Source organism: Vulpes lagopus, chromosome 4, assembly GCF_018345385.1.
Source record: "Vulpes lagopus strain Blue_001 chromosome 4, ASM1834538v1, whole genome shotgun sequence".
NCBI classification, from domain to species: Eukaryota; Metazoa; Chordata; class Mammalia; order Carnivora; family Canidae; genus Vulpes; species Vulpes lagopus.
The window spans coordinates 98,819,421-98,837,803 of NC_054827.1; the positions used below are offsets into that span (position 1 = coordinate 98,819,421).

Genomic DNA, 18,383 nt, shown 5'->3' on the forward strand with positions numbered 1-18,383 from the left:
AAAGGCTTAGGGAGACAGGAATAAGAATGCGCTGATCCTTTAAGATTTGCTTACCTGCCCTGGAGGATCCAGAGAACACACTTTTCACCACAACTATAAGAAATCTGTGAGAGGAACTCTGGCATCCTTGAAGAGCTTTGTGGTAACTCTTCTCTGTAGGTCAGAAATTAGAGTGGGAAGGGTCTGCACTACCATCAGGCTAGGTTTCCTAAATGCAATAAGGATTATGGGACTCCAGGGTGGCAGGGACCAAGTGACAGCACTTAATCACCAAAGATCAGGTGGGTGTGGTTACTGTAGTGGAAAATGGGGCCAAGCATTACTCAGAAGAATCTGACCCACAGAGATGCTTGGTGTTGTTGGCTCCTTGAGGTTCTATTTCTTTGATTAAACCTTCACTGATACACATCCCCATCTTGGCTGATAAAATTTCACAATAAAAGCAAACCACTCTCAAAAACTTCGAACAGTATAATATAAAATGCTAACAGTACTAAATTATCATGGGATCAATATGATACTCATATTCCTACAAATTAATGCTTTTAAAAATAGGTTTACTTTGCTTAAAAACTGTATAAAATAAACTGTGAAAATCTTTTGTTTACAAAAATTAACTATAAAAAATATTTTTAACCTCATGCTTATTACTCTCCTAGCAGTATTGTTACAAATAATCTAATGGCCAGCTCAGCAGTATTGTTACAAATAACCTAATGGCCACTACTTCGCTCAAATATTTTAAAAAATTATACTACCTGTGATTATGTGTGAGACTAGTTTCATTACTGATATATAAGCATTCACAAGATGTTTCACTGAATCTTCAAAAATTCTTTAAATCAGAGCTATATAATCTCATTCTTAATTGCAATCCAGCATAATGTTGAACCTTTTATAGTTTTTTTTAAAAAAGATTTTACTTATCTATTCTTCAGAGATGGGGGTGGGAGGAAGAGAAAGAAGGAGAAACAGGCTCCCCGTGCAGGAGGAGCCCAATGTAGAACTTGATCCAAGGATCCATGATCATGAGATCATGACCTGAGCCAAAGGCAGATCATGTTAAAGGCATGTTAAAAACTCTCACCAAAGTAGGTTTAAAAGGAATATACCTCAACATAATAAAGGCCTTATGTAAAAAACCCACAGCTAACATCATACTCAATGGTAAAAAACTGAGATCTTTCCCTCTAATATCAGGAACAAGACAAGATTTCTGCTCTCACCATTTTTATTCAACATAGTACTTTTATGCAACAATCAGACAAAAAGAAATAAACGGAATCTAAATTAGTAAGGAAGAAGTAAAACTCACTATTTGCAGGTGACATAATACTTTATATAAAAAAACCCTAAAGACTCCACCAAAAGTGGTAAATGAATTCAGTAAAGTTGTAGAATACAAATTCAATATGCAGAATTCTGTTGCATTTCTATATACCTATAATGAAGTAGCAAAAAGAGAAATTAAGAAAACAAGCACATCTACAACTGCACCAAAAACAAAAACATGTCTTTTGCCCATTTCATGATTGGATTGTTTGTTTCTTTGGTGTTGAGTTTAGTAAGTTCTTTATAGATTTTGGAAACTAGCCCTTTATCTGATATGTCGTTTGCAAATATCTTCTCCCATTCTGTAGGTTGTCTTTTAGTTTTGTTGACTGTATCCTTTGCTGTGCAAAAGCTTCTTATCTTGATGAAGTCCCAATAGTTCATTTTTGCTTTTGTTTCTTTTGCCTTTGTGGATGTATCTTGCAAGAAGTTACTGTGGCCGAGTTCAAAAAGGGTGTTGCCTGTGTTCTCCTCTAGGATTTTGATGGACTCTTGTCTCACATTTAGATCTCTCATCCATTTTGAGTTTATCTTTGTGTATGGTGAAAGAGAGTGGTCCAGTTTCATTCTTCTGCATGTGGATGTCCAATTTTCCCAACACCATTTATTGAAGAGACTGTCTTTCTTCCAATGGATAGTCTTTCCTCCTTTATCGAATATTAGATGACCATACATTTCAGGGTCCGCTTCTGGGTTCTCTATTCTGTTCCACTGATCTATGTGTCTGTTTTTGTGCCAGTACCACACTGTCTTGATGACCACAGCTTTGTAGTACAACCTGAAATCTGGCATCTATCAGCAATGGCCACAATAGCCAAACTGTGGAAGGAGCCTCAGTGTCCATCGAAAGATGAATGGATAAAGAAGATGTGGTTTATGTATACAATGGAATATTACTCAGCAATTAGAAACGACAAATACCCACCATTTGCTTCAACGTGGATGGAACTGGAGGGTATTATGCTGAGTGAAATAAGTCAATCGGAGAAGGACAAGCAGTGTATGTTCTCATTCATTTGGGGAATATAAATAATAGTGAAAGGGAATATAAAGGAAGGGAGAAGAATTGTTGGGAAATATCAGGAAGGGAGACAGAACATAAAGACTCCTAACTCGGGGAAACGAACTAGGGGTGGTGGAAGGGGGGAGGAGGGTGGGTGTTGGAGGGGAATGGGTGACGGGCACTGAGGTGGACACTTGACGGGATGAGCACTGGGTGTTTTTCTGTATGTTGGTAAATTGAATGCCAATAAAAATTAATTTAAAAAAAAAAAACCAAAAACAAACCATAACCAAAGAGGTGAAAGACCTGCACTCTGAAAACTATAAAACACTGATGAAAGAAATTGAAGATAACACAAATGGAAAGATATTCCATGCTCACGGGTTAGCAAAAACAATGTTGGGACACCTGGCTGGCTCAGTGGTTGAACGTCTGCCTTCGGCCCAGAGTGTGATCCTGGGGACCTGGGATCAAGTCCCACATCGGGCTCCCTGCAGGGAACCTTCTTCTCCTTCTGCCTATGTCTCTGCCTCTCTCTCTCTCTCTCTCTCTCTCTCTCTCTGTCTCTCATGAATAAATAAATCTTAAAAAAAAAAGTTTTCAACTGTCAAAATGTCCATACTACCCAAAGCAATCTACAGATTTAATGCAATCGCTATTAGAATACCAACAACATTTTCACAGAGCTAGAACAAATAATCCTAAAATTTGTATAGAACCACAAAAGACCCCAAATAGCCAAAGGAATCCTGAGAAAGAAGAACAAAGCTGAGGTATCACAATCCCAGATTTCAAGATATACTACAAAGCTGTAGTGATCAAAAGTAAAGAATAGTACGGGATAAAAATAGACAAACAGATCAATGTAACGAAACAGAGCCCAGAAATAAGTCCATGATGATATGGTCAATTAATTTATGACAAAGGAGGCAAGAACATACAATGGGGAAAAGGTAGTCCCTTCACCAAATAATGCTGGGAAAACTGCACAGCTACATGCAAAAGAATGAAACTGGGTCACTTTCTTATCCATATACAAAAATAAACTCAAAATGGATTAAAGACCTAAATGTGAGACCTGGAACCATAAAATTCCTTCCTAGAAGAAATCATAGATAGTAATTTCTTTGCCATCAGCCACAAAACATTTTTCTAAATACGTGTCCTCAGGCAATGGAAACAAAAGCAAAATTAAACTACTGGGACTACATCAAAATGAAAAGCTTTTACATACTGAAGGAAATCATCAACAAAATGACAAGGCAACCTATTGAATGAGAGAAGATATTTGCAAATGATATATCAGATAAGAGGTTAATATTCAAAATATATAAAGAACTTATACATGCAATACAAAAAATGAAATAATCTGATTTAAAAATGGGCAGAGGACCTGAACAGAATTCTTCCAAAGAAGATAAACAGATGACCAGCAGACATGTGAAAAGATGCTCAACATCACTAATCATCAGGGAAATGCAAATCAAAATCACAATGAGGTATCACCTTACACCCAACAGAATGGCTAGAACCAAAAGACCAGAGATAACAAGTGTTGGTGAGGATGTACAGAAAAAAGGAATCCTTTGCCCTGTTGATAGGAATGTAAATTGGTTCAGCCATTGTGGAAAACAGTATGGATGTTCCTTAAAAAATTAAAAACAGAATTACCATATGATCTGGTAATTCCACTACTGGGTATTTACCCAAAGGAAATGAAAGCACTAATTTGAAAAGACATATGCACCCTTATGTTTACTGCAGCATTATTTACAAGAGCTAAGATATGGAAGCAACCCAAGTGTCGGTCCATAGACGAACAGATAAAGAAAAAGTGGTACACACACACACACACACACACACACACACAAACACACACACGACTATTACTTGGCCATAAAAAAGGATGAGATCACGGGGATCCCTGGGTGGCTCAGCGGTTTCGCACCTGCCTTTGGCCCAGGGCGCGATCCTGGAGTCCCAGGATTGGGTCCCGCGTCAGGCTCCCGTCATGGAGCCTGCTTCTCCCTCTCCTCTGCCTGTGTCTCTGCCTCTCTCTCTCTCTATGTCTATCATGAATAAATAAAAATAAATTTAAATAAAAAAGGATGAGATCTTGCCATTTGCAACAACATGGATGGCCTTAGAACATATAATGCTAAGTGCAGTAAGTCAGACTAAGAAAGACAAAACTGTATGATTTCACTCATATATGGAATTTAAGAAACAAATGAGTAAATAGAAAAAGAGAGATAAAACATTAGACTCTTAAAATAAGAGAACCAACCAAAAAATAATAAAATAAAATAAAATAAAATAAAATAAAATAAAATAAAATAAAATAGAATAAATAAAATAAGAGAACTGGTGGTTGCAGATGGGTGGTGGGTGGGGGATGGGTGAACTAGGTAATGGGGACTAAGTACACTTATTATCATGAGTACTAAGTAATGTACAGAACTGGTGAATCACTATTCAATACATCTGAAACTAATATTGTATTATATGATAATTATAAACTAATATAACAACATAACCTGAACTATATAACTAACTAACATAAGCATATGGTAATTACACTTCAATAAAAAAATAAAAAGAACCACAATGATGCAAAAATACATATTCTCTACTGAGATAGCTATTAAGTTTCAGCATTATGAAAGGCTCCTTTAAAATAGCAGTGCAAAAAAATAAAAATAAAAAATAATAATAAAATACCAGTGCAACGGATGCCTGGGTGGGTTGGGGATTAAGCATCTGCCTTTGGCTCAGGTCATGATCCCACATGGGGCTCCCTGCATGGAGCCTGCTTCTCCCTCTGCCTATGTCTCTGCATCTCTCTCTGTGTCTCTCATGAATAAATAAATAAAATCTTTTAAAAAATAAAATAAAGTAAAGTAAAGTAAAATAAAATAAAATAAAATAAAATAAAATAAAATAAAATACCAGCCCAAGAAAGTCACAATATTTTTCTTGTCCTTCTCCTTCTGGCATCACATCCACCAGCCTGGAAGGGGCATTCTCCCTCCCCATCCTCTCGGACAGCCTGCTGACCCCTCTCCCCTTCCTATCAGTCACTCGATGAAAAGTACACCCTTTCTCACCCCATTCTGTCTTATAAAATTGGAGCAATGAAAAGAAAGGAGAGGCAGAGATTAGGACAGGCCCACATGCACTAGCCACTCAGGGGAAAGGTATTACCAACAGACCAGTGACAACACCCTGTTGTCAGCATGCCCACGCATTGCTGTCCTCACCCATCCAGCCCTTGCAGGGCACCGGGCATGGCTGTGCAGGTCCTGGTTCAGCAGAGTCCAACACTGCCTCTTGTGACCACCCCAAAGGACAGATAGCCTCCTTCACTCCAGGGGGGTCCTTGGTGGGGGCAGAGGGCAGTGGGTCCTCTGGAAATAAACTAGAATAGTCCTAGAGGCTCTGTCAGTTTTATACCTCCATGAAGAAGGAAACACTACCTTTAGGGTAGAGGACAGAAGCAGGAACTGGGGATAAAAGAATGATTTAAATCCAGACTTCACGTCCTTCTGGTTGAGTCTGGACAGTGAGTTTTTACTAATGAATCAAAAGACTGTATTGTCCTGGTCAACACAGAATAATGTTCTTATGGTAGAGAGAAACACCGGTCTACCAGAATTCTTGCCCTCCTCTTCACAGTATGGAGCTGCTGCTGTGAAGTGCTGTGTCCAGAAAGGGACTACTTTGTCCAGCCTCCTTTCCAGCCAAATGGGTCCATGTGACAGGCTCTCCCCAAAGGTGTGACATGAGAGTGATGAAGGTAACCTTCAGACTCTCTCCCATTGCCATTCCTCCTTCACTGAAATGCAGTGGACTCGACATGGCCCAGGAAGGAAGCAACCACAGTCTCAGGATCCCCTGTGTGGGGGAGTGGCCCACTACCTGGAATAGCCACTCTCAAAGAAGCATGTCCTTTGGCTGTGCTTTTGGGTTCTTAACTCACATTGTGTTAAGCCACTGGAAGTCTGGGGTTTGTTATAGCACCTACTGTTATCCTTACCCATCCCCTTACCTCCCTGTTAGGAAAGTGGTCAACTGAGCTGAGGGAACCCCTTCTCTTCTACTTGGGGATTGGGCAGAAATAAATCAAGGGGAGGAAATGCTCACGGTGGCCCAGAGGGTGACTGGTTCTACCCCAATGGACAGGGACTAGTGAGCAGGCACTTTGAATGTTCTGCTGTAGCAGCTTCAGCTGGTACTTTATCCCTCTTTCTAGGGTGAGGCCCTGGCATCCCATCCTACTGCTCTGGCTTCCCCCAGGAAACACCTGAGCCATGTCCACATGGGGTCCTGACTCCTTTTCAGCTACAAGCTGCATAGCATCCTTCACAGTACAATGCCCAGCCCTGCAAGAATCTCCATCCTGGGGCCAGGACTGGGGCGGGCATGAGGAGTGGCTGGGTGATCATGGACACCATTCCTCTCATCTTTTTGCCCACACACCCACCAAAAGGAGTTGTGGTTTTTCTTCATTTGGCAGCCATTGTCAGAGGCCTTCCTCAGCCTGTACCATAAGGGCTGGTGAGGAGGAATAGAACAAGCTGGCCCCATGTCCACAAAAGGAACCCAAAAGCACAGCCCAAGAACATCGGGTCCCCACGCTGGCATGCCCACCACCACTTCCTTCTGCACAAAGGAGTCAGCTTCTTGACACACTGGTTTTGATGTACTTTAAAATGCTTCAGCAAGGGGCTTGGAGGAATCAAAACAGGCCAAATGTTGGTGTCTGTAGAAGACAGATGGGGGGTACATAGGGATTCATTATACTAGCTTCTCTCTCTACTCATGCGCATGTTTGAAACTTTCTACATTAAAAAAAAAAAAACACATTTTTTTGCAAAGGAAATCTCTCAACAAGTCATGGGAGAAGAGGCTCACTGAATTAATGCCACTCTCTTCCCAATGCCTCTTCAGGATGCTGTAGTTATTCTCATGAGGAGGAGGTGTTTCCAACAAGCAGATTTGTGGGGGTTTTTTCTATTCCCATTAATATTTAGTATATGTCATTATCTCCAAACCTAATCACTTAAAGAAGAGATTTTAAATAATTGATTACTACAAAAGAGAAAAAAGCCACACCATGTTTTTTTTTTTCATTATCCATCAAAACCCAGAAAACCTCTTCGTCTGGCCCTGATACGGACACATAAATATATTAATGCACATGCTGAGAAAAACACGCATACAAATCATACAAATCAATAAACATGAATTTGCTCGGGGTTACTTTCCCCAATGGAAAAGCCATCATCTCCTTTCCATCTCCCGTGCAGCCTGCTCCTCCCCAGCACAGGGTCACAGCCATGGCAGAGGGAATGCAAGCAGCACCCCTCTGATCTATTTAAATAAACATCCTCCTCTGAAATTCAAAGTTTCAGTCCCCAGAACACACATGCTGCTAACATTTCTTGAACTCCGGTGAAGTATGCACGGCTTGTGTGCTCGTATGCACACATATGTATGTGTGCACGCCTAGAGGAAATGCTTGCATCTACACTTACTAAGACATCTTTGATCCCAGCCTGTCCTCAGATGAGGGCACCCAAACAGAACAAAGGCGGAGAATAGCATGTGAGCATCTCAGACAGGCACCTGATGGGTATTCTCAGAAGTAGAGAGGGTAAGATGCGCAGTGGTTGTTACCAATGAGCTCCTCTGCATTCAGAGGTTCCAGTTCTATAAGGTCTGTATCCTGCTTTCTGCAAAGAAAGCCAAAATGTTCTTTGCTGTCACCTGTAAAGCACTCACACCCTGGCGAGGAGGGCCCTGCTCCAAGGCTGCCCATGGAGACCAGGTGCTGACTTACCACAAGGGACAGTGGCCTCTTCCAGGAGACAACGCCAATGAGTCCTGAGAGCAGCACCTGGAAAGACAAACAGTGCAGGGAGGTAAGACCCTCTAGAGACCTTTAACAGACAATCAAAGCAGGACTGGTCACTTGGGCTTGGGAAAGGACTGTTTCTAGAAGGCGGCCCTCACACGTGAGGGAGCTCTCCCCACTGACGCTCACAGCCTGCAGGCCTGTGGGCGGCACAAGGGCCTCTGAGACAGCTGCGAGCTCATGAGAGGTCTCTCATGCTGTGCGTGGACGGACCCAAGGACAAACGCACCTTCGGAGAGCCTCCACCCAGACTGGGTACTTTCTCCACTCTGGTCCTGTGACTTAGTTGGCCGTGTGACTTAAAACTCACAGAGAGGATTCGAAACACTACCTTGGGGGAAAGGTGGAGTTTCCCCCTGTGTGTCACCCAGCTACCTGCCCTCTGTGTCTGGGTACTGGGCATGGCAGACCCAGCAGCCCCCCCTCTCCTTTCACATACCTGGTCCCCCAGTCAGCTTCCCACCTCACCAGGAGGCGGTGCCACCAGCAGGCCCGAGCTTCCCACACATGACACTGAGCTGCTGGCTCCTTTCCTGGGCCGCCCCTGGCCTCTCCTGCCCACGAGTGTGTTCCCCCCAGGACCTTCTAGAAGTACCCCCATCCCAGCTCCTCCCTGTCACCCTAACCACAGAAGCACCCTTGTGTCTTCTTTCTCAGGAGAACCACCCTTCCACTCCTGGTTCACAATCCCTGAGGCACACACTGCCCACTGATTCCCAGTGTCCATGGGTGTAGGCACGGTGGACAGATCAGGACAGATCACCAAAACACGGGTGTTCCCCCCACCCCGCCCCACTCAATCCAGCTTCAGCCCTCACCACCCACACACACACTTCCCAAGGTCACCCGAGGGGTTGCTAAGTGTGGGGCACAGTGCATGGATTAGCTTATACACCTGACGTTAACCACATCCTCCCAGGCTTTGTGTCACTCTCTTAACACCCTTCTCTGCTCCAGGTCCCCCCACCTTTCCTTTCCCACTTCCCAAGACCTCTCTTCAGACCTATTTCTCCTCCACCCTCTGGTTCCACTGGAGATCCATCTATCATTCAGGATCCTCTAACACCATCTGTCAACACCTCCTGCAGATGCTTCCCTGACCACTGAGTCATGCTGCCCACTGCTCCCGGTGTCACACTCTGCCTCAACGTGTCTAAAAACAAAAACCTGCAATCTCTACCTCCCCAACCCAGTCTTTCTCTTGTCACTCCTGCTTCCTACAATGGCACCCCTCCTCCTGGTCACTCATATCCAAATGCCAGAGATGGTCCCAACTCCCTCACCCCCATGATCTGCCAGAGCAATATTCTGGGAGGCCCCACTATAAGTAAGGTATTTTCATATGAGGTCTGTTGTAATGACAGATCACCCCAACTTTCCACTGTGGGCATGGGCCAAGTAGATGGGCTCTGCGGTGGATGGCTTTGGCTACATTTCCTCTATTCCAGAAGGACTGACTCAGGCCTAGGAGGAGAGTATCCTACTGAACATATCCCCAAGTTCTCTTGGCAACTGACTCCAGTTAACTCTCAAACACTTCTGCAGGGGGCGGGGCCAAGTCTCAGGCCCAACAGTCTCTATCAATCCCCTTATGCTAGTCTCAGGTGGATTTCCAAACACATCTGGACCAGAGGTTCATACAAAAGACTTTTGAATCTTATGCACATACACAAACATAAAGCAAACAAACAAACAAAATGAACCAAAGAGAGCTCAACAGGGCTCTGCTCCCAAGCATGTCACATATATATTCTTTCTTCAAAGCCTGCATCTTGCAAACATAGTCAATCTAGACAAATAGTATTTGCGAACACTTTTTCATCTCCCAAATCTCTCTTCATGATGCCACCCAGCTGCAACTTGTATAAAAATCCCTGAGTACTGTTCTGTGTCTGAGCCCAGTCCCTTGCTCATCTTCCACAATGCCTACCATCTCTCTTCCCTCCTATACCCAACCCACTCTCCCTATTGTCATCCCTCCTCCCAGAATGGCACCCCTCCTCCTGGTCACTCAAACCCAACTCCTGGACGTGGCCCCAACACAGCTGGCTCGGACCCTGCCATCTCCTTAGGATATGACTTCAAAAGAGTGTCCTCTGTTTTCCCTTCACACCAACACCAGCCTGACCCAGACAAACCCTGGATAGGGGATGGGAAAGTACACCTCCCAGAAAACATCCACTTATACTCTGCCTTCTACTTCCTACTCATGCTGTAGAAAATTTTACCTATTCAGGACATGGCCCAGTGCCTCCTCACACAGAAAGGGCCTGTGAATTCATGAGTACATGGGGTCCCATTAAATCTCTAAACTACCAGACCTCTCAAGGCATGTTTAATAAGCTCAGATAGAACTCCCTGATCTCTTTTAAGCTGAAGTTCATAAAACTATCAGATGTCTACAGTGACCAAGTTGCTTATAACAGAATTATTATTGGAAACCCACAACCCTCCAGAGAGCAGGCATTTATAAACACAAAGGAAGTTAGTTAATATCACTTAACTTAGGCTACAGTAAAAATTCTTGACTTTCCTTGCCTATAGTTATCATTCCATGAATTCCCTTCAAGTAATTCTACTACCAACAAATACGGACAGTTTGCTTTATTGAAGAAAATGATACATTTCTAAGTATCACTAATACCTGTAATTGGGGATGGAGCCAATTCCCCCATACAAAAAAAAATAATAATAATAACATCAAACTCAATGTGGCACACACATCCTAAAATGATCCCTGATGACCTGTGGGCTTGTCTAAAAGTCCTGCCCTTAGTGATCAACACAATGTGCTATCATCACTCTTATGATCCTACTCAGTGACCTGTAAGAAGATGTTGTCTCGGCAACACTTTGCAGCCTTGTAAGACCTTGGCCAGTTGACTCGCCTAGGCCATGTCAAGACTCCTGACCTAAAAAAACTCTAATGGTGTTGTGTTAAACTGTAAAGTTGGCGGTACTTTGCTACCCAGCAATAGAAAACTATTTATTATGGAGTAGATGTTTGTGTCTTCCCCAAACCCATATATCGAAGTCCTAATCCCCAGTGCAATAGCATTTGGAGGTAAGATCTTTAGGAAGTCATTAGGGTTAGACTAGGTGTAAGGGTAGGGCCTTCATGATGAGATGGTGGCCTTCAGGATAAGAAAGAGCTCTCTTCCTTTCTCTATCTTTCTCTACATGCACAACCATGGAAAGGCCATGTGAGGACACAGTGAGGTTCTGACAGCCTGCAAGGCAGGAAAGGGTTCTGCACCAGATCCCAACCCTAATCTCTGACTTCCACCCTCCAGAAGTGTGAGAAAATCAATTCCTGTTGGCTAAGCCACCTAGTCGATGGGATTTTATTATGGCCACCCACGCTTATTAATACATGAATATTAATAATTAAGAGTGGGATACTGCATTTTGCTTTCAAATGTCAACTCTCTCTCCACGCTCCCCCAGAAGAAGCAGACTTCCCTGCCCACTCCCTCATCTAGAACCATTCGCACCAATTCTAAGAAGGGGTGGCATCTTGGAGGAGGCTCTTCAAAGCCCAGTTTCTAGAATGCCTTCTCTCCTTCTCTCTGGTCCACTGGGCAACAGAGAAATAAAGGAGCATGTCCCTGCTCAGAAATGACTGGATCTCAGTTTGAACTGGTTTTTGCTCAATTCCAGCTACCGGTGAGAATTATATTGTCTGTTCTGCCACCTTGGTAATTCTGCAGGTTTATATTGTACCACTTTGGTCAGGAACGGGGTCATGGAGCTAGTTAGCTGTGAAATTGCTGCATCTCATGAAACCTTTGTCCCATTTCATTTGCCAATATCGTTATTCAAAGTCCCCAGTTTACACAGAATATGAAGAAACTGAAGAAGGTCAGAGAAGAGTAACACTTAATTAAGTGGCTGTGAAAGAAAAGCCAAAAAGAATGTGATAGGCATGATATTGCTCAGAGAGAGAGGCTTAACTTTTCCAGCACCTGCAGGTTGTTAAAAGGATACCAACTCATTTTTTTTTCCTCCACTTCCCACCCAGCCTAAATAGAGGTAAGAGATAATATTAAAAGTGAGACAGAATTTCCTGCTGTTGAGGGTGATGAAAGGGAATTATTGACTGCCAGGAAGTAATGGTATCTTTAGAGCTAAAGGCCTTCCTGTTTGATTGGTACTACTGCCTGAACACCGAGGCCTGGGAGAAATTAGCTCTTTAAATCCTTTCCTCGATGATCAAAAAGTTCTTTCTTGGCCCCAAATCAAGAATTTTCCTGGGAGCTTCATTTCTGGTTCAAAGGCAAATGGTAATACAACACTTTAGGTTGGGAAGTAAGTCCTTCTAGAACATAGACTTGAAAGCCAATTAAATTATTTCACAAAACATATGCAGGTATGTCTAATAGCTACAGTGGTACCAACTCACCACTAAGAAGCCAGGGTTCACAACTGATGAACAAAATGTTATTATAAAAATGGAGCAAATAATACTCTGAGCTTCCCAGAATGAGAAAAAGTCTATTGAACCCATCTCTCAAAGCTTTTAGACTTCAGACCTGCACTATGCAAAATTCTTCCTTATGCTTCATGGAGTAGCTGAATCTCCTACTTTATCCTACTTACGTTTTCTTTTCTTTCTGAGTGGTTTCCTGTGTCTGGGTCTCCCTGGGACCACTTGGCAGGGCTCACTCTGTAATGCAAACCTTCAGCCTTCTGTGTCCATCTCAGCTCCATTCTGGGAAACATACATGTCTTCACATCCATCCCAATCCATGGCTTTGGCCTCCTTTTCTCAGAACAATTCCCAACCCATCATTCTCTCCTCCAACCATTCACTCCCACCTGCAGCTCTGACTTTCTCCACCACTTCCCACTGGAGGCTTCCATACATCAAAATCAAGATGTCCACAAGGAAAGCCATTCTCCTCCTCAACCTACCTTCTCCACGATAGAAAAGAGTTCGATATCTTTCATTCCCTCATTGTATAAGAGCAAAATGAGACACTGATTGGAAAGACAGCCCCATGAAAAAAAAAAAAAAAGAAGGAAAAAGTCAAATGTTTTAAGATATTCCAAATAACCCATGAGTCAAAAGAAAATCCAAGAAAAATACAACATAGTCTGTTCTGCAGTGAATATTTCTTTGATGAAAATTACTTCACACGTGCTTGGTACCAAACTCATTCGTCCTGGCTCTGCCTTGTGCGATGAAGCCTTCCATCAGGGTGTTCACGCTGAAGGAAGGGTAGTGACTAGACCCACAAGTGGATTTTATTATTTAATGAGTTAATAAAATAGCATGTGTAACATTATAACACATTTTTAAAATATTTTGATTTTAAAACATTTCAAAATAATTGGTTTCCTTTGTAATCCTATTTCATTTTCTGCATTCAAAAGTCTTACTCTGAGATGGACTCCGCAGGCTTTCCTAGACTGCTAGGCCACAAGGTATAAACCCTTAACTTAGAAGTTCCTTTAGTGCAGGTGCGCCTGCCTGGGTTGCTCAGTCAGTTAAGCATCTGCCTTCAGCCCAGGTCATGATCCCAGGGTCCTGGGATCAAGACCCACAGAGGGCTCCCTGCTCAGTAGGGAGTCTGTTTCTCCCTCTCCCTCTGCTTCTCCCTGCCACTTGTACTCTTGCTTGCATTCTCTCTCTCAAATGAATAATATAGCTTTTTTTTTTTTTAAAAAAAAAAAAAAGCTCTTTAGTGCAGATCTTTTAGTGGTAAACTCCAATTTTTGTTTCCCTGGAAATGTCTTACTTAGCCTTCATGCTTGAAAAGTAGTTTTGCTGGGTACACAGTTCTAGGTTGATGGTTTCTCCTCTCAAAAGGTTGAAGTTACTATTCCATAGTCATCTGGATTCCACTGTTGCCATCAGGAAGTTAGCTGTCTTCTAACTGCTGCTCCTTGAGGTACAAAACTGTCCTTACTCTTTAAAGACTTTTAAGACGGGCTCCTTGCTTTTAGTGTTCTGAGGTTTTTATGTGATATGCCTAGGCATGGATTTCTTTTTACATATCCTTGTTGGCATGCCCTGTGCTTCTGACGTGATGAATTTATGTTTTTCAGAATTAATATTCTGGAAATGGGACAGCCAAGATCACTTCAAATATTGCCTCTCCAACATTTTGTCCATCAGGTACTCCAGCAGCTGCACACTGACCCTTCATATACCATCCTCCAAATCTCTTAGTTCTGCTTTTACATATTCCATATCTGTGTCATTCAGTGTTTTATTCTGAATAATTTCCTTAGGCTCACCTTCCAGGTGACTAATTTTCCCTGAGTTACATTTAATCAGCTGTTGGCCATTTGCACTTATTTAGAGAATTTTAATGGTTATATTTTAGGTATTTACAAGTTCTGCTTTTGTCTTTCCCCAAATATGACTATTTGTTTCAGACAGTTTCTTTTTGTGTGCTCATCTGTATGATTCTGTCCATAGTTGCTTAAAATATTCCATATGCAGAGGTTCTAGAGTCCAAGATGTGGAGTAAAAAGAAGGTTACCTAAGTCTATATCTCTTGTTGTTTCTGTTGATGCTCACTTTTTGCAGCTTGCTTTCTTTGATGTTTGTAAGCTCAGAAGTCTTTTGTTGTGAACACATTGCTTGCCCTTAATCAGTGAGGTTCTGTGGATGCAAAAATGGAGAAATTTTCCCCAAGGTAGGTATATTTCTGCAAGTAACCAGAAAGCACTCAAGATCCAGAAACACTGTGATCTCCAAGGGGCTCAGCTCATGGCTCAACATGGAAATCTTCATTCAAGCCCTCCTCACCCCACCTCACTGCTCAGTGGACATTCATAGGCATCTGCGCGCTCCAGCCACACACTGTTCTGACCTTGCTCCGTGCCGCTCAGGCTCCAGCCACCGGCTGCTCTATCCTGTGGTCATTGTGTGGTGTTTGTCTGAGGGTGAGGTGGTGAACCCTAGAGACCTATAATGCTTCTAGGAGCATGATCAGGGTGCTAGCAGATTCAATGTCTGGTAAAGGCTCGCTTCCTGAATCATAGAAGGCCATCTTTTCATATATCCTCACATAGTGGAATGGGCAAGAGAGTTCTCTGCAGTCTTTCTTATAAGGGCAATAATCCCATTCATGAGGGTGCCACTCTTGTGACCTAATCACCTCCCACTGGCACCACCTCCAAACACCATCACACTAAGGATAAGGATTTGACATGTGAATTCTAGGGAGACACAAACATTAAGTCTATAATAACCATGATATCATAGATGATATTCTAGGAAAATATAAGTTTAGTAACTTATATTTTGGAGTTGCCTCAAAGTCAAAAAACTCAAATGTGCCCATAAACACCAAGAAATTAAGAAAGTGGTCAAAGAGCCATAGGCAAATTCTTCAACAGCTTCAAATTATAGAAATTTCCAACATAATATTTTTTCTGAGCAGAGGGGAAAAAAAAACAAGGAAACTTTCCAAATTCTTCTTACAAAGGTCAGCATAACAGTTACAACCCTGTAAAATGCCACAAGAATAGAAAACAGACCAATTTTACTTATAAACAGAGGTATACAATTTTAAAATAGAATGTTAGACTTCAGTACATGTATTTTATTTTTATTTTTTTATTGGAGTTCAATTTGCCAACATATAACACCCAGTGCTCATCCCATCAAGTGCCCCGCTCAGTGCCCATCACCCAGTCACCCTAACCCCCCGCCCACCTCCCTTTCCACCACCCCTTGTTTGTTTCCCAGAGTTAGGTGTCCTTCATGTTCTGTCACCCTTACTGCTTGCTATTTCCACTCATTTTCTCTCCTTTCACCTTTAATCCCGTTTGCTCTTTTTTTATATTCCGCAAATGAATGAGACCATATGTTTGTCCTTCTCCGAATGACTTACTTCACTCAGCATAATACCTTCCAGTTCCATCCACATTGAAGCAAATGGTGGGTATTTGTCGTTTCTAAGGGCTGAGTAATATTCCACTGTATACATAGACCACATCTTCTTTATCCGTTCATCTGTCGATGGGCACAGGCAGATGCTCAACCACTGAGCCACCCAGGCATCCAGGGGGTCAGTGTTCTTATCTCTACAGGGAACAAGTGACAATGAGAGTATTTACCTCACAAGACCTTAACACAAGTCTTGGCACACGGAAGGCACTAAAAAAAAAAAAATTTAAAGAAACAATTTGCCTTTTGTTTTGTTTTGTTTTAACCCAGAGAAGGTTCTCTGAGTGAATATTCACTGCTGAATATTAATACTTTTCTGTATCTGTTTACAATCTACAATTCTAAAGAAGGGCCTTTGGGGGAAGCCAGCTTTGGTTTGAAGATGAAAAGGTGTCAAATCCTCCAGAGACTTGGTTGGTGGAAGGTAAAACAAATGTTTATTTCAATTTGGTGAGTTATAACTTATTAAAACGGCTTGTGGGGAAAAAAAAGGCTCCTTCCAAAGTTTGGCTATTGTGGACATTGCTGCTATAAACATTGGGGTGCAGGTGTCTGGCTGTTTCACTGCATCTGTATCTTTGGGGTAAATCACCAGCAATGCAGCTGCTGGGTCGTAGAGTAGATCTATTTTTAACTCTTTGAGGAACCTCCACAGTTTTCCAGAGTGGCTGCACCAGTTCACATTCCCACCAACAGTGCAAAAGGGTTCCCCTTTCTCCACATCGTTTCCAACATTTGTTGTTTCCTGTCTTGTGAATTTTCACCATTTTCACTGGTGTGAGGTGGTTTTGATTTGTATTTCCCTGATGGCAAGTGATGCAGAGCATATTTTCATGTGTTTGTTGGCCATGTCTATGTCTTCCTCTGTGAGATTTCTGTTCATGTCTTTTGCCCAATCATGACTGGATTGTTTGTTTCTTTGCTGTTGAGTTTAATAAGTTCCTTATAGATCTTGGATACTAGCCCTTTATCTGATACGTCATTTGCAAATATCTTCTCCCATTCTGTAGGTTGTCTTTTAGTTTTGTTGACTGTATCCTTTGCTGTGCAAAAGCTTCTTATCTTGATGAAGTCCCAATAGTTCATTTTTGCTTTTGTTTCTCTTGCCTTCATGGATGTATCTTGCAAGAAGTTGCTTGGCCGAGTTCAAAAAGGGTGTTGTCTGTGTTCCCCTCTAGGATTTTGATGGAATCTTGTCTCACATTTAGATCTTTCATCCATTTTGAGTTTATCTTTGTGTATGGTGTAAGAGAATGGTCTAGTTTCATTTTTCTGCACGTGGATGTCCAATTTTCCCAGAACCATTTATTGAAGAGACTGTCCTTTTTCCAGTGAGTAGTCTTTCCTGCTTTGTCGAATATTAGTTGACTATAGAGTTGAGGGGCCATTTCTGGATTCTCTATTCTGTTCCATTGATCTATGTGTCTATTTTTGTGCCAGTACCACACTGTCTTGATGATCACAGCTTTGTAGTACAACCTTAAATCTAGCATTGTGATGTCCCCAGTTCTGGCTTTCTTTTTTAATATTCCCCTGGCTATTCAGGGTCTTTTCTGATTCCACACAAATCTTAAAATAATTTGTTCCAACTCTCTGAAGAAAGTCCATGGTATTTTGATAGGGATTATATTAAATGTGTAAATTGCCCTGGGTAACATTGACATCTTCACAATATTATTCTTCTAATCCATATTTTTCCATCTCTTTGTGTCTTCCTCAATTTCTTTCAGGAGTATTCTGTAGTTTTTAGGGTATAGATCCTTTACCTCTTTGGTTAGGTTTATTCCTAGATATCTTATGCTTTGGGGTGCAATTGTAAATGGGATTGACTCCTCAATTTCTCTTTCTTCAGTCTCATTGTTAGTGTATAGAAATGCCACTGACTTCTGGGCATTGATTTTGTATCCTGCCACACTGCCAAATTGCTGTATGAGTTCTAGCAACCTTGGGGTGGAGTCTTTGGGGTTTTCTATGTACAGTATCAAGTCATCTGCGAAGAGGGATAGTTTGACTTCTTCTTTGCCAATTTGAATGCCTTTAATGTCTTTTTGTTGCCTGATTGCTGAGGCTAGGACTTCTAGTATGTGTTGAATAGCAGTGGTGAGAGTGGACATCCCTGTCTTGTTCCTGATCTTAGGGGAAAGGCTCTCAGTGCTTCCTCATTGAGAATGACATTTGCTGTGGGCTTTTCGTAGGTGGCTTTTAAGATGCTGAGGAATGTTCCC

At 42.1% G+C, this 18,383-nt stretch overlaps 1 protein-coding gene across 4 annotated transcripts in view; it reads right to left on the reverse strand.

Moving 5' to 3' along the window:
- FAM189A1 (family with sequence similarity 189 member A1) overlaps positions 1 to 18,383 on the reverse strand; it is a 449,858-nt gene that overhangs the window by 250,772 nt on the left and 180,703 nt on the right. For 3 of the 4 annotated variants that reach the window (XM_041752474.1, XM_041752471.1, XM_041752476.1), the window contains exon 2: positions 8,178 to 8,234. The exons of the other annotated variant lie outside the window; for it this stretch is intronic. In XM_041752474.1, coding sequence (XP_041608408.1) covers positions 8,178 to 8,234 — 57 coding nt within the window. The remainder of the gene's footprint in view (positions 1 to 8,177; positions 8,235 to 18,383) is intronic. 4 annotated transcript variants of the gene reach the window in all.